The sequence below is a fragment of the Sciurus carolinensis genome, chromosome 3, assembly GCF_902686445.1.
Source record: "Sciurus carolinensis chromosome 3, mSciCar1.2, whole genome shotgun sequence".
NCBI lineage: Eukaryota > Metazoa > Chordata > Mammalia > Rodentia > Sciuridae > Sciurus > Sciurus carolinensis.
The window spans coordinates 74,424,264-74,445,127 of NC_062215.1; the positions used below are offsets into that span (position 1 = coordinate 74,424,264).

Sequence of the window (20,864 nt, forward strand, 5' to 3'; positions counted from 1 at the left end):
CCTATGCCTTGAGACCTGGAGTAAAATCATTCCATGTTTTCTTGAGTCCTCACATTCTAGAATCTTGAGGCAATTCTACAGAATAGGGGGCTGCTGTAAGGATCAGAGAGGTGGAATTGAGTCCTGGATTCTGAGCCTTCAAGGTGCATGAAGGGCTTTCTGGACTGTTGCATATCCTCTCCAGTTTCATTTTCTTCATCTGCATATTGGATGAGGAATTGAGCAATGATAATTATAGTACAATACAGAGATAATCATAGGTAGGATTATTTGAAAACAAAAGGAATTAATGTAAAGATTTTAGAAGAGAAACTAATCGATGTAATCACTCAACAATTCAGTGAAAATTATTTTAGTAGCATTAAATTTTACTATTTTATGAGGTCATGACTATCATATCTTCAAATTAACATTGAATTTAGTAATATTCTTAGTATGATACCTCTGAAATGAAAAACTTAAACATTTCTCTTCTAAATATATGTATATATATGACACACACATGATTTTATTTTACTGAGAAACTCAGGAAATTTATTTTGTTTCTACTTAACTCACACTGAGAAGGATTATAGAGTCCATTTGAATTAATATTATTAGAAAGCATACAGGTCATTAGAATAAAAAATGAAAAGATTAAATCTTAATCACTTGGGGAATAAGTGATAATATGTTAGGTCACAAATGATACTAGAATTACAATTGCACTGAAAACTAATAATTTTCATATGTTCAATATTAAATGCCTATTTGCTGGTTCCTGACACCACTCTGAGCATTTTTTATGCAATGATTCATTTCAATCCTAACAGTTGTGTCTTAGAAGAAATCATAATTGATTTCTTCCTACCACCCCTTTTATAGCAGTGTCAGAATTTGCCTTGGGAAACTACCTGCTCTTGAACTTTGGTATCAGGCCTTAGGCAGAGTTAGCCAGACTTCCAGGTATGGGGGAACTCCAGCATAAATAATCTACCATCTTTTCTTCTCTGGGCACAGTCCTTGGTGTTCAGGTTATCAGATGAGTTGTATACCATCTAATCAAATATTTATTTGATTAGCTGAAGAAGAAATGATTCCATTCTCTTGCAATGTAACTCTGCTATAAGGACAGCTAGCCTGAAGAAAATATTAAAAAGATAGAGCAGAGAGAAGACACGAACACTACTGATAACTTTTGTTCAGTTGCTGAATTCAAACAAATAAAGCCAGCCCCACGAACTCTGTGCTTAGCCACGAGTCCCAGCACCAGTGTAGAATTCCCATCCTTGCGTCTGTCACTTTAGACTGAGTTTTCTATTAATTGTAGCCAAACACATCCAGTTAGTATCTGAGAGTTGCTAATGCCATGGTGCATTAATAAATACTGAACAGGTGAAGAAATGTACAAGGTAGCTCATGAACCAACTTGGACAAGCAAAAATTTGAATCCATATTGGGCTCTATAATCCAAGGTCTTTTTATTACCTTATGTTCACTCTGTATGCACACCATTGTGAGAAAATTGTCAAACAGCAATTTTTCCCACAATCCTATTTGAAATGCATTCACTAAAAGTTGAGAACACAGTGAAGTATCTTCCTTTTCACAGATTAAAGACTAATCCCAAGGTGACAAAATTCAAATGCCTTAGTTGGAAGTAATGCAGAAGGAAATGGCCTGGAAATTTGATGGAAAACTGCTATTTCCTATCTATCAATTTGGATATATCAACCTTGGAAGCTGTTATTCAGATGGTTATAAAGGAATATTCCTTGAGGATGGGAGGGAAATCTATTTGGAGCTACTGCATCTGGTAAAAAGGCTTTTCCTTTCCAAGTAGTAATGTGTATGGGTTTCTTACTATGAACTGTTCAGGGTAAACCTCCCATCTGCCTAAAATCCATAATGTGATTGAAGCTGTAAATAAAAAATGCAAGATATTCCTCCCAATTTGGGCATTTTCCCTTATAAACAATAATAATAATGATAAAGATAATAACATATTTTAGAAACATGAGGCCTTGCACTTTAATTTTTTACATAAAAATCTTGTTTTGGAAATCTATATTCACTAATCTGATGATAAATCCACCAAATAATTACAAAAATTATTTTAAATTTTTGTATTAAAATCATCCTTTGTACTATTCAAAGGGGAATAAAACAGCTCCACAAAGTACAAACAAATCGGACATTGATATGTAATTAATGCTAAATTATAACTCATTATCCTCCAATAATATACCATGACTTTGCTGTGGTTTAATGAATCAAAAGGCCGTGGGGCCTGATTTTTATTAAATTTACAAGGAGGTTATTACATCCATATTATGTAATGGTTGGCACTCAACACCATATTTTCAGAGCATGGTCAAGTTAATATGAGGAATTTTATTTCACACCATAGCCACAAAAGCTTCCTCCCATTAGTAGACAAATCTTTAGAGGGAAAGGTGAAACTCCCAATTAAGAGGCTCTCTTGCCTTGTATGTTTTGTCCTGTAACTGCAAAGGAAACACCACGTAGCTCTTCCTTGATTTGCTGGAGATTTGCACAAATACCTCTGCCAACTCCTCCAGGCAATGCTTCTGTTACCTTTTCTAGAGCTCTCAAATCTCCAATTTCTGTTGCTGAGGCCTTGCTTTGTGCTTTCAATATATTTCATGCAGTCTCACATTGTTGTGATGCGGTCAATTGCTTCACTCAAACTATAAACAGTGGGATAGGGCACCCAGTGACAGGCCCAAGTCATCAGGGTCATGTGCATAACAAGGGCAAGGCCATGGTACAATCCACCCTGTTTGTGAGCACTAAAAGGGTACACTATGTGCAGAGAACAAAAAGGAATGACATAAGCATTTAAAATGTATCTGTTTCATATTTTCATCATTGAACAGTAATTATAAGCAATGACAATGATAAAACTTTCCTCCACCAAAATAATCTTTTGCTGATCTATCTTTAAAGAGACGCTAAAGTCACTGTTAATTTTTAATAATATATATGCCAACTTCATTTTAGTACTACATGTTATTACTTGTCACTTAATAAATGTTATAGTCTGGGATGAAGTCAATATGGACAACTATTTAAAGTGTATTTGAACATTGCTGGCTCCCAAACATGCAGACTCACAAATACGTGTTTATTTTAAAGAGTAAGAGCTCAGTTTCTGCCTTTTCACCTATACAATTTCTGTGTCGTTGTTTAACTTGTATCTACTGTTGAATGCAGAATGTTCAGTACCATAGAGGTTGTACCCTAAAAGAACTCAAGCAATTACAAAGCATCAGGAATTCTGTCAAGTTTTCACTTAAAAGAAGAAAAATGTATGATGAATTTTCAGGTAAAAGCATTTTAGTGAAATTATTATTGTTTCAGAGATATTTGAAATTTGCTAGAACTGATGCTGAAAAAATAGACAGTATCATAATTCCTAGAATTTATTGTAAAACAGAATTTTTATCAATCTCTACCAAACATATCCTTATATTTAGAATCTTAACTATTTGCACATCTGTGGCTTTATGTGGAGAAGCAATCTAATTTAAATTATTAAAGAAGTATTCTCTGCTCAACATAGAAGAAGACAGATGAACAAATATGACTTACGCTTTTTTGAACACAAACATGTAGAAAATCAATTTTGATGGTGTCATTAACAAATTTGTAGAAAGCCTTAGAAACAGAGTGTTGGTGTCTTTATTATTGGTACAGATCAAAATATTGGTACTTCCCATTTTTATAGAAATCAATTAATTGCCACTGTATTTTATTTTTGTAATGAAATATATTTTATTAATATGATCATATATAAACTGTTCAATGGTAGAACATTTTACCATTTGTATTTCTATTAATTTTCATTTCATTTGATGATTATTACTGAATAAAGTCTGTATCTAGGGGATAGGCTATTTACAAAAAGATGGACACCGTGGCATCTAATTGTGTAGATACACTACTGTTCATGGGGAAGAGACAGAGAAACTGTGGGAATTCTAATTGACTAATAACACTATCCTAGTGGTAGGAGATAAGTCAGGAAATTACTTGTGAAGCACAAGTACAACAAATAGTAGACCTCAAATGTGAACAGAATGTATAATGATCTCTACTTTTCATATAAGTTCTAGTCCTTTGGTATGGAATCTTAAAGTAAGAAATACCCATGGTTCAGATAATGGAACCTGCAATAGGTATCCATAGGAATTTCTGGAATGTACTCATTTTGATGAGAGAATGTCTTATAAATGCTGATAGGATATAGTTAAATCATAAAGAATTCAGAGGAACTGGAAATTATCACTACTAATTTTACCATTGTCCAGAAAGATTAACTTGATGGTAAAAACACACACTGTGGTTGGTGTCAAAGATAAGGGTTACTCTTATCCTGCACACCAATGACAGTAAATTCATAAATGAGGGCACTTACAGCTTATTTCAAGTCGGATGAAGTCTTTAATGCCAAGGTTTTCAAGGAAAACTCCAGATAAAGCGGTGGTTTTAAAAAAGAAGGAAATATCAGCACTGAATTCCGCATGGAAGGTAGGAAAGTGAAGATAAGAGGCTTCAGTATTAAATGAAACAGCATTCCAGAAGTGTCCTGCAAATGAGAATATCCTTAAGCAAGTTTCCTTGTTTTCAATGCAGTATGGAAAAGCACTGGGTTTGTGGATAATTTTCAGGAAGAGGGGACACTGCAGGGAAAAGGGATAAGGGAGTAAAAACATCTTGTGCTCATGTAATGCAGAGAGAAAGCTTCTTTCGATTTAGTACTCACGGTCGCCATAGCAACGCAAGGGACCAATTCTCCAAGCAGCTTCTGAGTTTGATCTGTTGGTATCAGTGATAACTATCTGAGTGACAGGCAAGTGGTCTTTGAAGGAAAGAAAGCCAGTATCATTTGTCCTGCAAAATATAAATTAAAAAAAAATAAGTGGACAAAATGTGAATAATCTCAGGACTTTATGTCAAGGTCCCTCTTTTCAAAAGTAATCTGATTTGATTGCAGAAGACCTGGGTGCAGGAGGGGTGTAGCAGACAGTCTTTCATCTCAGGAGTTTATATAGAAGGCTGGAATGCCAATTACAAAACCAATGGTCAGCTTCCGAACACCACTGAATTTTACATCTTCCCAAAAAGTACTTACAGAATCACTGATAGTTTACAAAGATTGCTGTTGCTCATGTGGTTAAGCGTATCCCACCTGCCCAACACAGTGTTAATGTGACATTAAACATCACCTCACTTCTCATAAAAAGATCAACTATCTTAGCAACTAACTTGAAACAGGACATCACAAATCCCTCTCAAAATCATTCTAAGGACTTGTTTCAGCCACCTGCCAACAGGTTTTAATCAGCTTTAGATGTTTCTTATCACTTTTTCACTCCAGTAAAAAGAAATCTTTATAGTTGCTGGTTGCTTTTCATTTTGTTCTTCCTATTAAAGATCCTAGAAATTAATGAGTCTGACTTTGTTCTTGTTAATTATGCAAATAAGAAATTAACTAGTTACCTTTTGATAAGAAAGTTTAGAAAAAATATGGTAAAACCATTGTTTTTTTTTTCCTCTTTCTGTGTAAAAATCAGAAGAAACTGACATTGAAAGTATAACTATTTTGAGCCAGAAATATTCTAAAGATAGATATATTTTTCCTACATAAACACCTATGTAGTGAGTGCCATTATCTCCATTTACGAATGGAGAAACTGAGGCTGTCACAGTTTCTAATGTCCCTAAGGTCACATGGCAGAAGGGGCAGGAACCAAATCATATTCTCAAGGTGCCCCAGCATCTATCCCATGTTTTTAAGGACAGAACTTTACAAGTATGCAAATTTGCTCTGGAATCACAGGTCTCAGTTCTTAGCTGTTAGTTTGGGCAAATAATTTCATTTCTGAAACCCTTACTCTACTCGGTTTCTAAATTGAGATACATCTGCACAACAGCATTGAAAGGATTAAGTGAGATTATATAGTCACTGTGCTTGGTGCCTGCTCTATGTTAAATGCTCAAAATCCTAAGTGGTGACACTTACTTTAGTTTTCTCCTTTGTTCCTAAACCACTGTGTGGCCTTAAGCAAGTCAACTTATTTTTTATGCATCTAGCTATGATTCTGTATTGGAGATTTCTTGCTATGTAGAAAATTAAATTTTAAGATTCAGTGTCACACTCATGAGATTTTGAGAAAACACATATTAATTTATCTTAGTTAAATAATCAAATATTCACTTGCATGCTTTTCCCTCCAGGACTATTAATGAAAAATGTAAAGAAACACATTATAAAATACCTATAATTTGAGTACCATATTTGGAGGACATTCAAATGATCTAGAATAAGGCTGTAGTTTCAGTTTGAAAACACGTCTATGAATGTTATGTAGACACAGAATCAACTTGTCTATTCATTCCAATATTTTTACAAAAAGAGATTTTAAAACAAATTTCAAATAGCCAAATAATTATCAAACCCAGAATCTCTCCTGAGGAAACTCAGCAATTTTATATAATATTTTGTTTCTCTCCATTTTTGCTTTCAAGGTAAAAATGGTAGATTCTGAAGTCTGCCCATCAATGCTGACTTCTGCCTCCCTTACACGCCATGGCATCTTGTCTACATCAATTTGATGTTCTTGTGTCAAAGTGTTGGCCTACACAAATAGCACAGTAAGAATAAAAATCTCTTCCAAAAACAGAGAAAAAAATCATATTTAGTTTGATGATGAAAGACACATTACTGAGAATACTTTTCTGTTTTTAAAAACTGAAACTGAAAGAAAAAGTAAGTTGCTTTACAAAGTTGTTTAGAGCAACAGAAACAGATACAAACTCAAATGCCTAGAGGTACCAGGCAGATGATAAAAACAAGTGCAGCCAGTTTTATGTTAGTCATAAATGGAATCTCAGTTTCATTGTCATAGAGGGTGTGAGAAGAAAACCTGGTAGAAAGTAGACGTCCCTCTTAAAGTGGGGCAGCATGTTCCATTAGCAACAGGTAATAATGCAAATGATGAATGCAAGACCAATGGGCTAAAGTGAAATCTTAACATGAGACGTTGCCATTTTCAAATCTTGGCAAAGTGCTTAAAAATCTTAAAAAATAAAAAATAAAAATATTGTGGGAACCAACACTGAGTTAGCCAATAAACTACATGTAAGGACTGTGTTCAGGCTGTAGGCAACTAAGCTATCAAGGGGAACTTGCATATTTATTTATGCTCTCAGGGATGCATTGAGAATAAAATTAGATCTAATTTAATTTGTGAGTAGCAGGTGTAACTCCACCATTTTGAAACAATGGGTAGGACGTTGGGGTGATGTTGCTAGAGGTCATGGTGATGGTGGTAGATTGAATAATAAAATGCTGTGAATTATGGTGGTACCACCTGACAGGTAGGGAGACTACAGCTATAGATTTTTTTTCACATTAAAGCTAATATTTTGCAAATACTGACTTCCTATGAAACAATCTATGAGGCCTTTTATAACTACAGATTTTAGGTGACTGTGTCATAGTGGGAAAATGTTTCCATTAGACCCAAACTAACAAGAGCTGGATCCATGTGGCTCAGTACACTAGTTGTAGGATCAGTGAGATCACTCTGGACCTATTACCTTACCTTCTAAACGATCTTAATAATACTAATGGATATTGCTGTATAAATCAAAATTGGTAATTTATAAAATAGCTAACATGCTGAGTAGCAGAGAGTAGGACCTTAATAAATAGTTAATGAAATTCTCAGTAATGTTTGAAATAAAACACTAGATAGAAAGCATGTTTGTAGGGAAAGCAAGAAAGGAAAACTCATTGTTGGAAGGAATGGGCAGGTTAGCCAAAAATTCCAACTTATGGAGAGTCAGGGGCACGAGGAACAGACTTGTGGTCCCCAAGAAACATACATGGCTGGGCACAGGGGCACATGCTTATAATCCCAGTGGCTCTGGAGGCTGAGGCAGGAGAATGGGGAGCTCAAAGCTAGCATCAGTAAAAGCAAGGCACTAAACAACTCAGTAAGACCCTGTCTCTAAATAAAAAGTACAAAATAGGTCTGGGGATGAGGCTCCGTGGTCGAGTGCCCCTGAGTTCAATTCCTAGTAACACTCCCCACCCCCAATAAAAAGAAACACACATGGCCTAAAGAAAGAGCATATATGTCAAGGGAAAACTCAAATATTCTCACGAGAAAGGCTGAGGCACAGAATTAGTCAATGTGGTTGTCCCTTAGCTGTTATTTGAATCTGGAGATTTCACTCAATTTAAAAGAGCAGAGTTGAGGAGGGAGCTGCTAATTTACTAGTGTAACCTTGGAACAAAGTGTGATGAAATGCCACATGCTAAATGTTATTTCCATCAACCAATTTTGGTTAACTGTTGCTCTGGAACCTTCTTTTAGTATAGTCATTTGAGCAACTGAATCCATTAAGAGAGATAATGTTTTTTCCCCTTTTTATGTCCTTTCCTATTTCAATCACTCCAAAGTAACAAATAAAACATTATGCATATGGCAGACAGACTTAGAAAATTATAGGATGAACTCAAGACCTCAACAAATTTTGAAGCTCTTGTGTGAATCTGAGTGGATTAAAATCAATAGATTCCACATAACTTTCCTTCTAGTGGGATGCATGATGCTGTTTCCTGTGGTTGCAAAGTAGGAATGACCAGTAGGATGGCCATAAGCAACTCTGCAAGTTTGAAGTGCTATATTGATGCTTGCCAGTTACTCTATCATAGCTTTGTTTTAGAAGGAAATTATTTGCATTATGACTTCCTTCTTTAGACTTTCCAGTAAAAAAGACCTAGGGGATTAGTTGACAAGAATCTCAAAATAAGCTAAAGGCTCACTTGGCTGCCAACAAAAGCAAATGCAATCATTGACAATGTCTATATCTGGATAATATCCATCCCATTGTGTTCCACAATCATCAGAACATTCCTGGAATCCTTTTTTCTTTTTCTTTTTCTTTTTTTTTCTTAGTTCTTAGCACAATAAACATAAAGAGAAAGAATAATTTGCATATATATTTAAAAATCTCGAAAATTGTGTTTTTTTTTTTTTTTTTTAATATAAATACTCTAGAAACCTGAAACCCTAGGGCTCTTCACAATTAGATGTAAGAAAACAAAATCAGGTCTTGGCATAGGAATACAGTCAATGTTTACTCAATATCACTTTACTGTTAAGAAATTAAAATGGCCCTCAAGACTTTATAGGTATGAAACTGATTTAAAAATAGTGTCACTGATAAAGAATTGTGGAGGCATCATTTGCTGAACATACTATGGATATGAAGAAAGAAACAACTAGTAGTGACATAAATATATGCCTTTCTAGACTAGTTAGTCCTAGTCAGGAAGCAAGCAGATTAAAAGAGCTGAAACTATTGGATTACGGAGCACACACCTGTGATTCAACATCGCTTGAATGCAAATGACTCAATACTCATCTCTCTCATTCCCTGGAATAAATCAACTCTTTTTTCAACTCTAAAATTTTTACCATACTCAAATTTGGTTCCTCCTTAAAAATGTCCCTAAATGTTCTGCATCCTCTATTCCTTCTCTGCCCTAATTTCCTTCTCATATATTTAATTTTTACATATTTATTTGATTATACACAATGATTTCTGGTGTTTATTAACAAATTGAATTGTGCGCATACAATTATTTTCCCATTGGAAAATGGGTTGATATTACATATAACATAAGCTCACCTATATGCAAGGATATCTGAAATGTTAGAGCATCTGTACCCATAGTGACTTACTTCCTTGGCTTCCCCGTGGTTTGAGGAGCCCAGCCCTGGCAAATCTTGCATTTTGAATCCCATCTTCTCCTGCTTTCTCAGCCCACTTTCTCTTTTAATTGAGTTCTGTCCTTATTCCCCACCTTCATCTTCTCCCTTTTTCCCAGCTCTTTCTGCTCATATGCTTTTTTGGCTTCCTTAAATCTACCTCCCAATCCAGTTATTTCTCTTTCTCCTTTTCTCTTCAGGGCTAAACCATGTTTTAGATAAGTGTCTGCATTCTCTGTTTTATCTATTGTTATTCCTAATCCCTCTTTCTTCCTCCTGAACCTAAACAATCATCCTTTTCCCTTTTCACCCAGTGAAACTTCTCCCATTAAATTGTTAATCATCATGGAACATATCAGCCTGTCTCTACTTCACCTTGTTGCAGCATTTTCCAATATTGCCTTCATTCCTGGCACACACATACACACACACACACACACACACACACACACACTTTCTTTTTTTTCTTTTTTTTTTTTCTTTTTGCTAGTGCTGTATTGAACCCAGGTACTCATGTATGCTAAGCAAGCACTCTACCATTGAGCTACTCCCAGTCCTGAAGTCTAAAATATTTAGGAAAGTGAACAATAAGATTCTATTTGAAACCATTTTGCCTTTTTTAGAGAAAAGTTCTTTCTGAAGAAAATCGTGTGTAGGTTGGAGAAATTACTAGATAGAGATTGGGACTGCTATTCTTGGAAAATAAAGATGGCTTGGGGGGTTCAGTTGCACATCTCATACCTCTGAAGTTGAGTGCAAGGGTTGCCTCTTTATTTCCCTGGACATTGGAAATAAGGTTTCACACATGATCTCATTTAATCCTGAGAAAAACCCTGTGGATGAACTTCATAATAATTACCTTGTTGTTCAAGGTTCAGAGCGGTGACAAAATTCAACTTGCATCATTTGCAATTGGAGTAGCCCTTTGGAGTGAGCTCAGATTTGTATACCAAAGCATTTGCTAATAAGCATCATATTCTCCTGTGCCCTCTCTGTCTCCTGGGTGTAGCAGTTATTTACATTTAGTCTCTGCCTTGTTTAGACAGTGCTGAAAGTACATCAGGCCCAGAGTCCTTGAGCTGTCTTTCGTGGGTCTTGGGCTGACCATCCCCATTCTGTTCACACAGGCTTTCTACACTCGAGATACAAGTCAATTGATTAGGTTTCAGTTTACTAATTTGCAATCATTTTCCAGTCCTGCACTCCCTGAGATTACACCTGGGTCACCTTGGCAAGAATTCTGGGAGTCCACAAACTCTTCAGTTACACATTTACAATCAATCTTTTGGTTTATTTCTACTCAAGGCTGATCCATCCATTACATGCTGATCTTTGCCATGAAACTTTCAGAAAGAATTCTCATTTCTCGGGGGAAGGATCCTTGATATTATTTCTTTACCTCAAATTTGATGGGTGAATGAACTTTGTTATAGTATGTTATTCCTTCTTTTATGTTATTCATCTTATTGCATTTATATATATGTACATTTGTAGATAGTAATTTAATATCTAGAACTCAATAGTGCCTCTTATAGCCTATTTATAATACTGTGAAAATAGAGAAAATAATAATAAATGTGATGACATGTGATGACATACATTTTTCAGAACTGAATGCATGCCATGTCTGCTAGATGCACAAGATATTACTAACTCGGCCAGTACTCCTGAGATAGTTATCCCCCTTTTTAAAAAAATAAAAAAATAAAATAAGAACCTGAAGAGAGGTTAAATCATTTAGGATCTATAATTAATAAATGAAAACTCTGGGATTGGATTGTCCCATTACAAAATAAAATATAACTTAGAGATTTATTATATTTTGTATCCAGGAAGTGACATCTATCACAAAGAGAGAGGGAGAGGAAGAGAGAGAGGAAAAATAGGGAAGGAAAAGTTAAGATTGTGTATGTCTAAATGCACTATATGTATTAGCTCATGATATTTTCAGAAGAGATAGAATAGATTTTTTTCTTGTACATGATAAAGACTCTACATTTAAAAAAACATGCAGAGACTGGGATTTATTTATGGTTAGCCAACTGCATTACCATGGGCTATGGAAGCAGCACCAGATAGAAACCAAAAAGGCAGAGCGAAGTAACTAAGGAGGAGGAGGATCAGCAATAGCATCAGCATTGAACTATTCCTTCAGAGCTGTCTCCTGAAGCCACACCTGGCTAAGGAGTCCAGCAGGTTTTCAGAGCAAGAAAGGGTTATAAGGAATGCCCCCCACCCCATTTGACTGTGTTCTGACTCTAGAGAGTTCTGAATATCTCCATGGTAACTACCTCCTCAGGGAAGGGGACATTTCCCTCCACAGGACCAGGGCAACCCACTTTGTACTAATTCACCTGCAGTCTGTATGAAGACCAATGTCCCTTCAGCAATTTGGTCAAACCTATCAAAATCAAAAAGTACATCCTATCATAATTCTATGGTGGAATACTATTTAATAATAATAATGATGATGATAATGTGAAAAGTAGGAAAAGAGCATAAATCAAAATTTTTCATTCCAACATTGTAATGTAAAAAAAAAATCAATCTAAATCAAATGTTCATCATAAAGAAATTGAAAAATAAGTAATGATATAATCATACTATGAAACACCAAGCAGTCATTAAAACATATATGATACATTCATTGTCATGCTTATTTAATGAAATCAAGAAAACAATCTCCAATACTTTTTAGGGGGGGCAAGGGTTGGAAAAAAGCAAGATTCTACAAATGGGGAAGACATAAGAGGATTCAAAGTGGGAGGGATCTTCTACATTTTATTCAAACATGCCTGAAAACCTAGAATATTTTATAATAAAATTATATCATGTTTCTTTAGTAATAAAAACTCCTAAAATGAAGAATCAGATAAACAATTCCCTGTATACATTATTTAAGTTGTGGCAGAACAGAAGTGACAACTGTAATCAAACTTGCAGAATAGACAAAAGAGGCAAACAACTCTTCTGATTCTGATCCTGATCTGAGTAAGCACTACTATTATGTGGGTAATGCCATAAATTTGGTGATAAATAGGGTTAAAATGGAAGCCAAGATCTTCTTATATTGCAGTGTATAATTATAATATTTTGGTGTAAAATGGCAATCCAAAATCAAAATGTTGTATAAAATATTCTTGACAAATGTGAAACTTAATGTTAATATTGACTCTGTATTCTGATTATGCACCTTTCCAATTGCTCAAATATGAGACTTCACTGTCAATCTGACTTTTTAGAGTTTGTCAGATAACAGATGCAATAGAAACCTCAGTCTATATCTTTCTTACAAGCATAAAAAGACAATTTTATAGTTACATTTTGTTTTCCAGAACACCTGGGTCATATGCTGCTCATATTAGATATTTTCTCTTAATAGATGATGAGATGGTGACATCATAAAATAATAATAATAATAATAAAAATCATCTCCTAAACACTAACCTTGGCAATATATCCACTATTTTATCTCATCTAGAATTCTACAAAAGAATGAGGTGATCTTGTATTGACTTTTCAAACTCTGTTAATTAGATATTTTTCCCCAATTTTTTTTTTCCTTCTTGAGTGTTCAAAGCCTTTCTACTCTCTATTTCAATGCACTATGAAACATTCTGTTTTGTAAACTCTGAAGCCCAATCACGAGGACACTGGTATAAACAAGGTATTATCAAGTTATCCCAGAATGTGTACTCTAAAGAAAAAGCTAATGTCTAAACTAGCAGGTAGTAACTAACAAGAAGAGTGTATATTTAGCCAAGAGGAGCGGATGAGGGGAAACGAAGGTACTCCACCACCCATCCATTCACTCACTCACTCATTCAGCTGTTAATACATGGAGAACCTACCATTTGCCAAGCACATTTGTTTCCAACACAAGGTCGAGTCCTGATCTCATTGCTAGGTGTGTATGTGGGAATTCAGGGACTGAGTAACAACTCAGATAATCCTTTCATAATTCCTGCCTGCTTGGGAGAAAAGCACTTCCAAAACTCAGTAAAAAGTAGAAAACTCATAAACAAATTCACAGATAATAAAATTCAACCAGTAGAGATTGTGCAATATTATTTTAAAAATAAAGGACAGAAGCTTAGTGTGCCCTAAGGTGACGTTTCCTTTCCTTTCAGGATTCAGGATGAGAGGCATGTCTCAGGATGCAACCTGGTAGGAGGTACCCTAACTGCATCCAGCCTGGGGATCTCAGACTTGGAGGTTTTGAAGAAATCAAAGGTCTGAGAGATCAAAGAATAGCCTAGGCAAGGAAATAGCAAAACCTTAACCCCCTTGGATATATACAGTGTCATAACATTAAATCTTATGGGAAGAGAATGAAGGACACTTATGAAGGGCAAAGTCTGGGACTAGATTAGACATGGACTTGCAAAGAGAAAGATCACTTGAAAGTAAAGATACAAAAAGATATCTTCTGCAGGAAGATAATCATTTTGAAGTACTTTGTAAAAATTAATTCATTTTAATTGACAAATAAAAAGTGTGTAGAGTTATAGTGTATAATATAGTGTTTGAATACATGTATGAATTGTGGAATTACTAAATCAAGTTAATTAACATATCACACAAGAAAACAACCTAAGAGGCCATCAATGGGCAAATGGACAGAGGAAATATGTAATGTGTGTATATATATATATATATATACACACACACACACACAATGGAAAAATAAGGCATTCCTGCCATTTATGATTTAGAGTTCATAATGTTAAATTAAATAACTCTGGTACCAAAATAAAATTAACTTTTTTGATAGTAAAAGAAAATTAATCTCTAGCAAAAACATTTGTGTTAACCTTAGTAAATATTTCTTCTGAGACTGTGAAAGATAAGTAATGGCTAAGAGTGAAGTAAACATCAATGAATCCTAAAATGGTCATGCCTGATCTACCAAAAAAGAGATGTGAAAATACATCCAACTGAAGTCATTCACCCATTTTTCATTCATAACTTAAGCAACATTCATTAAACAATCTCTCTGTGGCAGAGAAGTAGAATCAAGGACTAAACAGAAGGTAAAAGCTCCAGGATTCCATACTTTGAAAAAAATAGTCCCCTAAAAATATTCTGTTCTTTAAGAAAAAGACCAGTAGGTTTCCTTTCTTGTCTTATCAGATGAACAGAATTTAAACCCTACATCATTTTTTCTTCATAGTTTGTATCATATCACTTTGTACAAGAATACACTAAGGGCAAAATTCTAAGAATAGAGTTAAAAAATATCAGATAAAAACTTTTACACTTTCTTGTACAACAAATGAAAGAATGCTCTGCTGCATAGCAAGAGAACTTTTCTGCCTTTCAACCTGGCAAAATGGATGAAAAAGCTCCTGATCTGGGCTGTGGGTCACTGTCACCAAGGAGCCCACTGTGCAGGTCCCACCCGCCTTCCCCAGTGAGCTGTCCACCCACCCTTTTCATCCTTCACCTGGAAGATGCTTCTACCTCCTGTACACCCCAGCACTGCCCTGTGCTATTTCTAAGGCTGCAGATGCCGCTGGAATTTTCTCTGAATTTCAACAGTCCCTCAGTCTGAAGTACTTGCTTCAGAAAACTCATAGTTGGGAAGATTCCTGAAGATTGGAAAATTAAATGAAGAAATGTTCCCTTGCAAACAGTCATTAGTTGTAAAACTGTTATTTATTATAAATGTCACCATTTCTTTCTTTCTCTTTTTCCTTCCTATTTAGTTTTTAGACTGAGATAGAAACCCTTGAGAGATCAGTTCCATGGTAATGTCAGTCATGATATCCACTGGTTTGGCATCCACAGATCCAACCACTGTAGAATGAAAAAAACTTTTCATTTACAATTGTGTGTACTGAACAAGAACAGCCTTTCAAAAATTTGTCATTATTTCCTAAGCTATGCCGAACAACTATTAACATAATATCCATGTTGTATTAGGCATTATAAGAAACATAGTGATAACTTAAATTACAGGGAAGTATATGTGTAGATTCTAAACAAAGTACTACTCCACTTTATACAAGTGACTTGAGCATCTGTGGATTTTGTTATGAGGGGTGAACCATATATCAAATATCAGTATATACTGAGGGACAACTCAACATAAGATTTACTTGTATAACTGAGGCTTCCTTTTACTCAAAGGAAATGTACAACTTCTATAAGTATTAAATGTATTTCTACAAATATCCATTGGGTGATATTTTCTCTCCACATGCACTACATCTTTTGATACTTCTCATTTTCACCAATCCTACAGAACACACTAATTTTCCTCATTTATTTGGGTCTCAGTGAAACATATGAGAGTAAGTTATACAATTAAGGAGGTTTATTGTGACAGTCCAAAGAATTCTCAATCACCAGAGGCTTCAGAATTGCCCAAGGTGCCCTGAGCAATCTGAGGTTGCAAGAAAATGCATGATGCAGTAATGCAATTTGAAAGATCCTGGGGGAGTTCTCTCCGCATCCTCACTGACTGTCCATGATTGAAATCCCAACAGAAGCAGGTTTTTTTTTTGTTTTTTTTTTTTTTTTTTTGCTGTAATTGATAAGAGAATCTTTGAATTCAGGTGAAATAACAATTTTCCCCCCTTAATCAAGTGACTAACAATATCACTAATTATCTCTAAGCCTCAGTTTCCTTTTCTAGGCAAAGGAGATAATAAAACCAACTTCACTGGGTATTGAAATGTTAATATCAGAAACAGTATATAAAATACTAAGAACATTCAGCATGTGATCACATTTTTAAGTGACAATATTATCTAGGAGTTGTAATATATGAAACTGTCCTCTACAAGGTACTGTACCAGCCCAAGTCTGTTTTCTGATTGACTTAATCTGAGATCAGAAACTTGAGGGAATTTTACAAGGCAAAGTCATTTGCGGTTTCTTAGATGCACTCAGAACACTATCAATACTAAAAGGAACATGCTAGTCTGAAACAAAAATCTGATAAATGTAGAAAGGCAGCTTGACTGTAATTTGGCCAAGAATGATTTTGGAAGAAGGTTGAACCTAATTAACCATTTCACCATGGTATCAGCTTTTGTACTTTTCCTTTGTGTGATAAATAATGGAGTTGGACAGATAAAAAATGAATGCATTTCCACAAGGTTCTAACAGGTGCTGTGTCTGAACGCATACTGTATGTCCTCAATCCCTATGCAGACAGAGCTAGCTCATTGATATTTCCCACAGAAGGAGCTTCGTGATCTGGATTCAACCTTCCTTCCTAGCTTTATCCCTTGTAGATTCTCTATATGAAACTATGCAACAATGACACCAATGCACCCAAGTTTTGGGGATGTAGTGGTTCTCATATTAGTTCACATTACTCTGTCTCAGAACACAGAGGTCCCTCCTTCCTGTATAACACCAACTTGCTTATTCTTCTAGCCAACTCAGGTTCTTCAAATTTCAACTAGTGCCTTTTTTTGAAATCTGACTTCCAGAACATATGTACCCCTGTTCATGGCACAGAAGTTCTTATCTCTGTTACCAAATTCATCACACTTGTCCATTCATTACTAACTAACCAGCATTTTCTTTTCCATTACCCTATGGGTGTCTCAAGGACAGTGACTATAAAGTTCCAGATGTTTTCTGCACAGGAGACTGGACAGCTAGCACAGAATGGACACTTTGTAAATAAGCAATAAAGAGTAAATGTCACATGGCATAAACATACAGTTGCTTCTATAGGAAAAAATTATTCCCCAAATCCATGTATCAAAAGATATGCCTTGTCCTTAGACAATGGATGAAACCTAGAAGAGTTAAGTCAGAATCTCAGCCTCTGTTTCCTTCATGAGAATGATGAAGTGCACTTGCTCTTTTCCCACCTAGACTTTGCCCTGAGATGTTCAACAGGGACCCTTTTGAATAAGGCACACAATGTTATGAAGGGAAGGTCAGCTCTCTCCTGATTCTTGGTAGGTTGGCTGCTGAACAAGACCCACATCTTGTAATGATTTCTCATAACCTAATATAGGTTGCTAACCACAGAAAGAGGAAAAGGGGAGTTTTGCTGGCTCTAAAGAAAGAGGAAAGGGTGGTGGGATGTTCAATGATCTACAAGGTGCTAAAGATGTGCTATCCCAAGAGATGGAGGAAACAAGGTCTTCAGCAGTCCTTCTGAGCATAGTCTAGATGTTGAAATTAAAACAACACATGAGGGGTTCAGAGGTCCATGAACTAATGAGCAGGTCAGAGGAGAGAAAGACCAGAAATTGAGCGGAAAACATGACTGGTGGAATGTTTCAGAGAAGAGGATGTAGAGGAATAGGTAGATTAAGTGAATGATGCCATTGTCCCCACTGGACTTCATTGTGCAGTAAATTAAGCACTAGCCAGTTTTTCCCTAAAAGGGGAGTTGCTCAGCAGTGTTGAGCATAAAAACACATTAAAGATGAAACACTTCCCTTTATCAATGACTTTCCCCTTGCATCCTACCTTTTACATCAACTTCTCTGATTATACACCAGGAAGTGAAGGTATTTCCACTGAAGGCTGTAAATCTGTAAATCATGTCTAATATCATAAACAGTGAAGTTGAACTTATGAATCAAAGAGATGACTGAATCCAAAGCTGCTGGGAGTGGAGGATTTGAATAGGTTTTCCCAGCAACATAACCCTCTAACACTTATTGCATGTAACTCCCATGCTCGTAGAAGACATTTTTGTGATCATTCTTCCTCTCAGAAAATACTTAAAGTTTATCTGCTCCACCAACTACTCATCAAATGTCTACTGCCTCATGAACAGGTCTTGAGGAATATAATATTAACAGAGATATGGTCACAATCAGTACACAACTCATATTTCTTTTGCAGGTGCTCTCCATGCTCTGAGAACATTTACTGCAGGGTAAAGTAAAGGCCCAAAGAAAACCAGAGGACCATTCTACCTGCAGGTAACATCATTTGATTCTATCCATACCAAGAAAGTGGGATGAAGAGAAGACACCCGGAAACATGCCTCAGTGAACTAGCCCTGTGCTGTTCTGAAGTGGTCATCCATATCTTGTGACCCAATGGAGCCAAATACCCAGCCCTTTCCTTGCCGAAGTGAGATTTAGACTCCATCTGACATTTTGTTTGCAATAGTCCCTGCTGGTAACAATTTGAACAGTGAAAGGAAATTACTGTACCAAAAAGAAATTTTATCTGGGCAGAGAGCAGCTTGACATAGGAATTCTTAAATATGATTGAGCTGCATTTGATGAGGCAAGCAAAATTGCATAATCCAAAACCAAAGAATGCCTTAAATACAGTCAATACCAAAGGGTGTGTGGAAATGCTCTGTGCATATTTTCATAGTTAACAAAGTGAAAAGCAAACAAATCAGCTTGAGGACGAAGGAAACATAGTTTAATGGGCATTAAAACTTAATACCAGACCACACTTTACAGAAGTAACTTGGATTAGGAGAGTATGATAGACTATGGCTACAGATAGCCAACATCAGGTTAGGAATCTGTTATGTGATAGACATGCATGACCTTGGGAAAAATAAACTATCTGCTTCAGCCTTTTTCAATCTCAAAATAAAAAGTCAAAAAGTCTTATGGAATACAAAGGCTACTATGAGGGTTAATTAGATGAGCAATAGACATGAATTTGCTGTATTTTTGTTGGTAGTGAAAGGGACTAAAACATCAATGAGAGAAAGGAGAAACTTTCTATATATTTACACATTCCTATCCCCATCACTCCCTTCATCCAAACTTATATTCCACCCATTATAAAAACACTGAATCAATTGCTTAGCTCAATATTCCTTTCCATTCCATTTGTTATTGTTCTTGTTGGTACTGGGGATTGAACTCAGGGGCACTGAATCACTAAGCCACATCCCCAGCCCTATTTTGTATTTTATTTAGAGACACAGTCTTACTGAATTGTTTAGTGCCTCACTTTTGCTAAGGTTGGCTTTGAACTCACAGTCCTCCTGCCTCAGCCTCTGGAGGTGCTAGAATTACAGGCATGAGCCACCAGACCCAGCTTTCATTCCTCTGTTTGAAACGCAGGATTCTGAATACAAGAAGGCAGGCAATGCTGTAACCACATGTCTTCATGTTACAAACCTCAATAATAGCCCTGAAAATATTAGAACTGGCCATTTTCAAAATTAAAAACAATCACAAACATTATGGAGCCCGGGTTCTTATTGAATCTCTCATCCACATCCTTCTCTCTTTGGGGAAATTTCATGCATCAATTAACATGCTTCCTCCACAACTGTAGAAAGATTGCAATTCTCATTACCATTCATCCTTGTCAGCATCACAATTGCAAAAATGTCGAATGTCCAGGCAACTCTCTTCCAGGCCACATTCGCACTGCTGGACTCCAGGAAGAGACCCTCCCCAATAAGGGTGCCTTTCATTGGACCGCCCAATCCACCAGGTAAATGGTGTTCCATCTGAAAGACAAGATAATTCACAGCTTAAGGGGGCATGCTTGAAGCAGAGCACAGGAAATCATAGAAACTGAGAAGAAAATGTCTTAAAGAATAAGTGTGTGTATGTGTACATTCACACTAAGAAGGAAGGAGATATTTATTAGAGATTTATCATTTGTATGATTCATCATACAAATGTGTGTAATATCTCTGCCTTCTTTTCTTCTTTCCTTCTTCTATACTCTTTCCGTTTTCCTCTTTTTTCCTTCCTTTCTTTCTTTCCTAATTCCTTCCTCTTTTTCTTTACTTGTTTTTCCTCTTCCTTTCTTTCTTCTCTTATTTTCTGCCTTTCTTTTTCAGTCTCTCATCTCTATCTACCTAAATGTATATATTTATGTACACACATATATGAACATACAAATGATATTTTCTTCAAAACTGTTTGAAAATTGATTAGTGACAACCTTCAGAGACAGGGCCACAAATTCAGATTCCACAATATCAGGAAATAATCTATAATTGAGTAAATTGGGCTTTTATTAAAACCAAACATAAAAAAAAAAAAAACCAACTGTGTGAATTTAAAATTTCCTTTAAGAATACCAAAGACACAAACACTGCCACCAGGACCAAGATCAGCCTAATCTTTGTCCTTTGCTTCCGTTAGACAATGAAGA

General features: G+C 35.8%; 1 protein-coding gene across 1 annotated transcript in view; it reads right to left on the reverse strand.

Moving 5' to 3' along the window:
• Cntnap5 (contactin associated protein family member 5) overlaps nt 1–20,864 on the reverse strand; it is a 772,002-nt gene that overhangs the window by 126,135 nt on the left and 625,003 nt on the right. The window contains exons 14-16 of the mRNA XM_047547046.1: nt 20,052–20,208; nt 4,769–4,896; nt 4,421–4,591 (exon numbers count right to left, since the gene is read on the reverse strand). Of these exons, the coding sequence (XP_047403002.1) occupies nt 4,421–4,591; nt 4,769–4,896; nt 20,052–20,208 (456 nt within the window). The remainder of the gene's footprint in view (nt 1–4,420; nt 4,592–4,768; nt 4,897–20,051; nt 20,209–20,864) is intronic.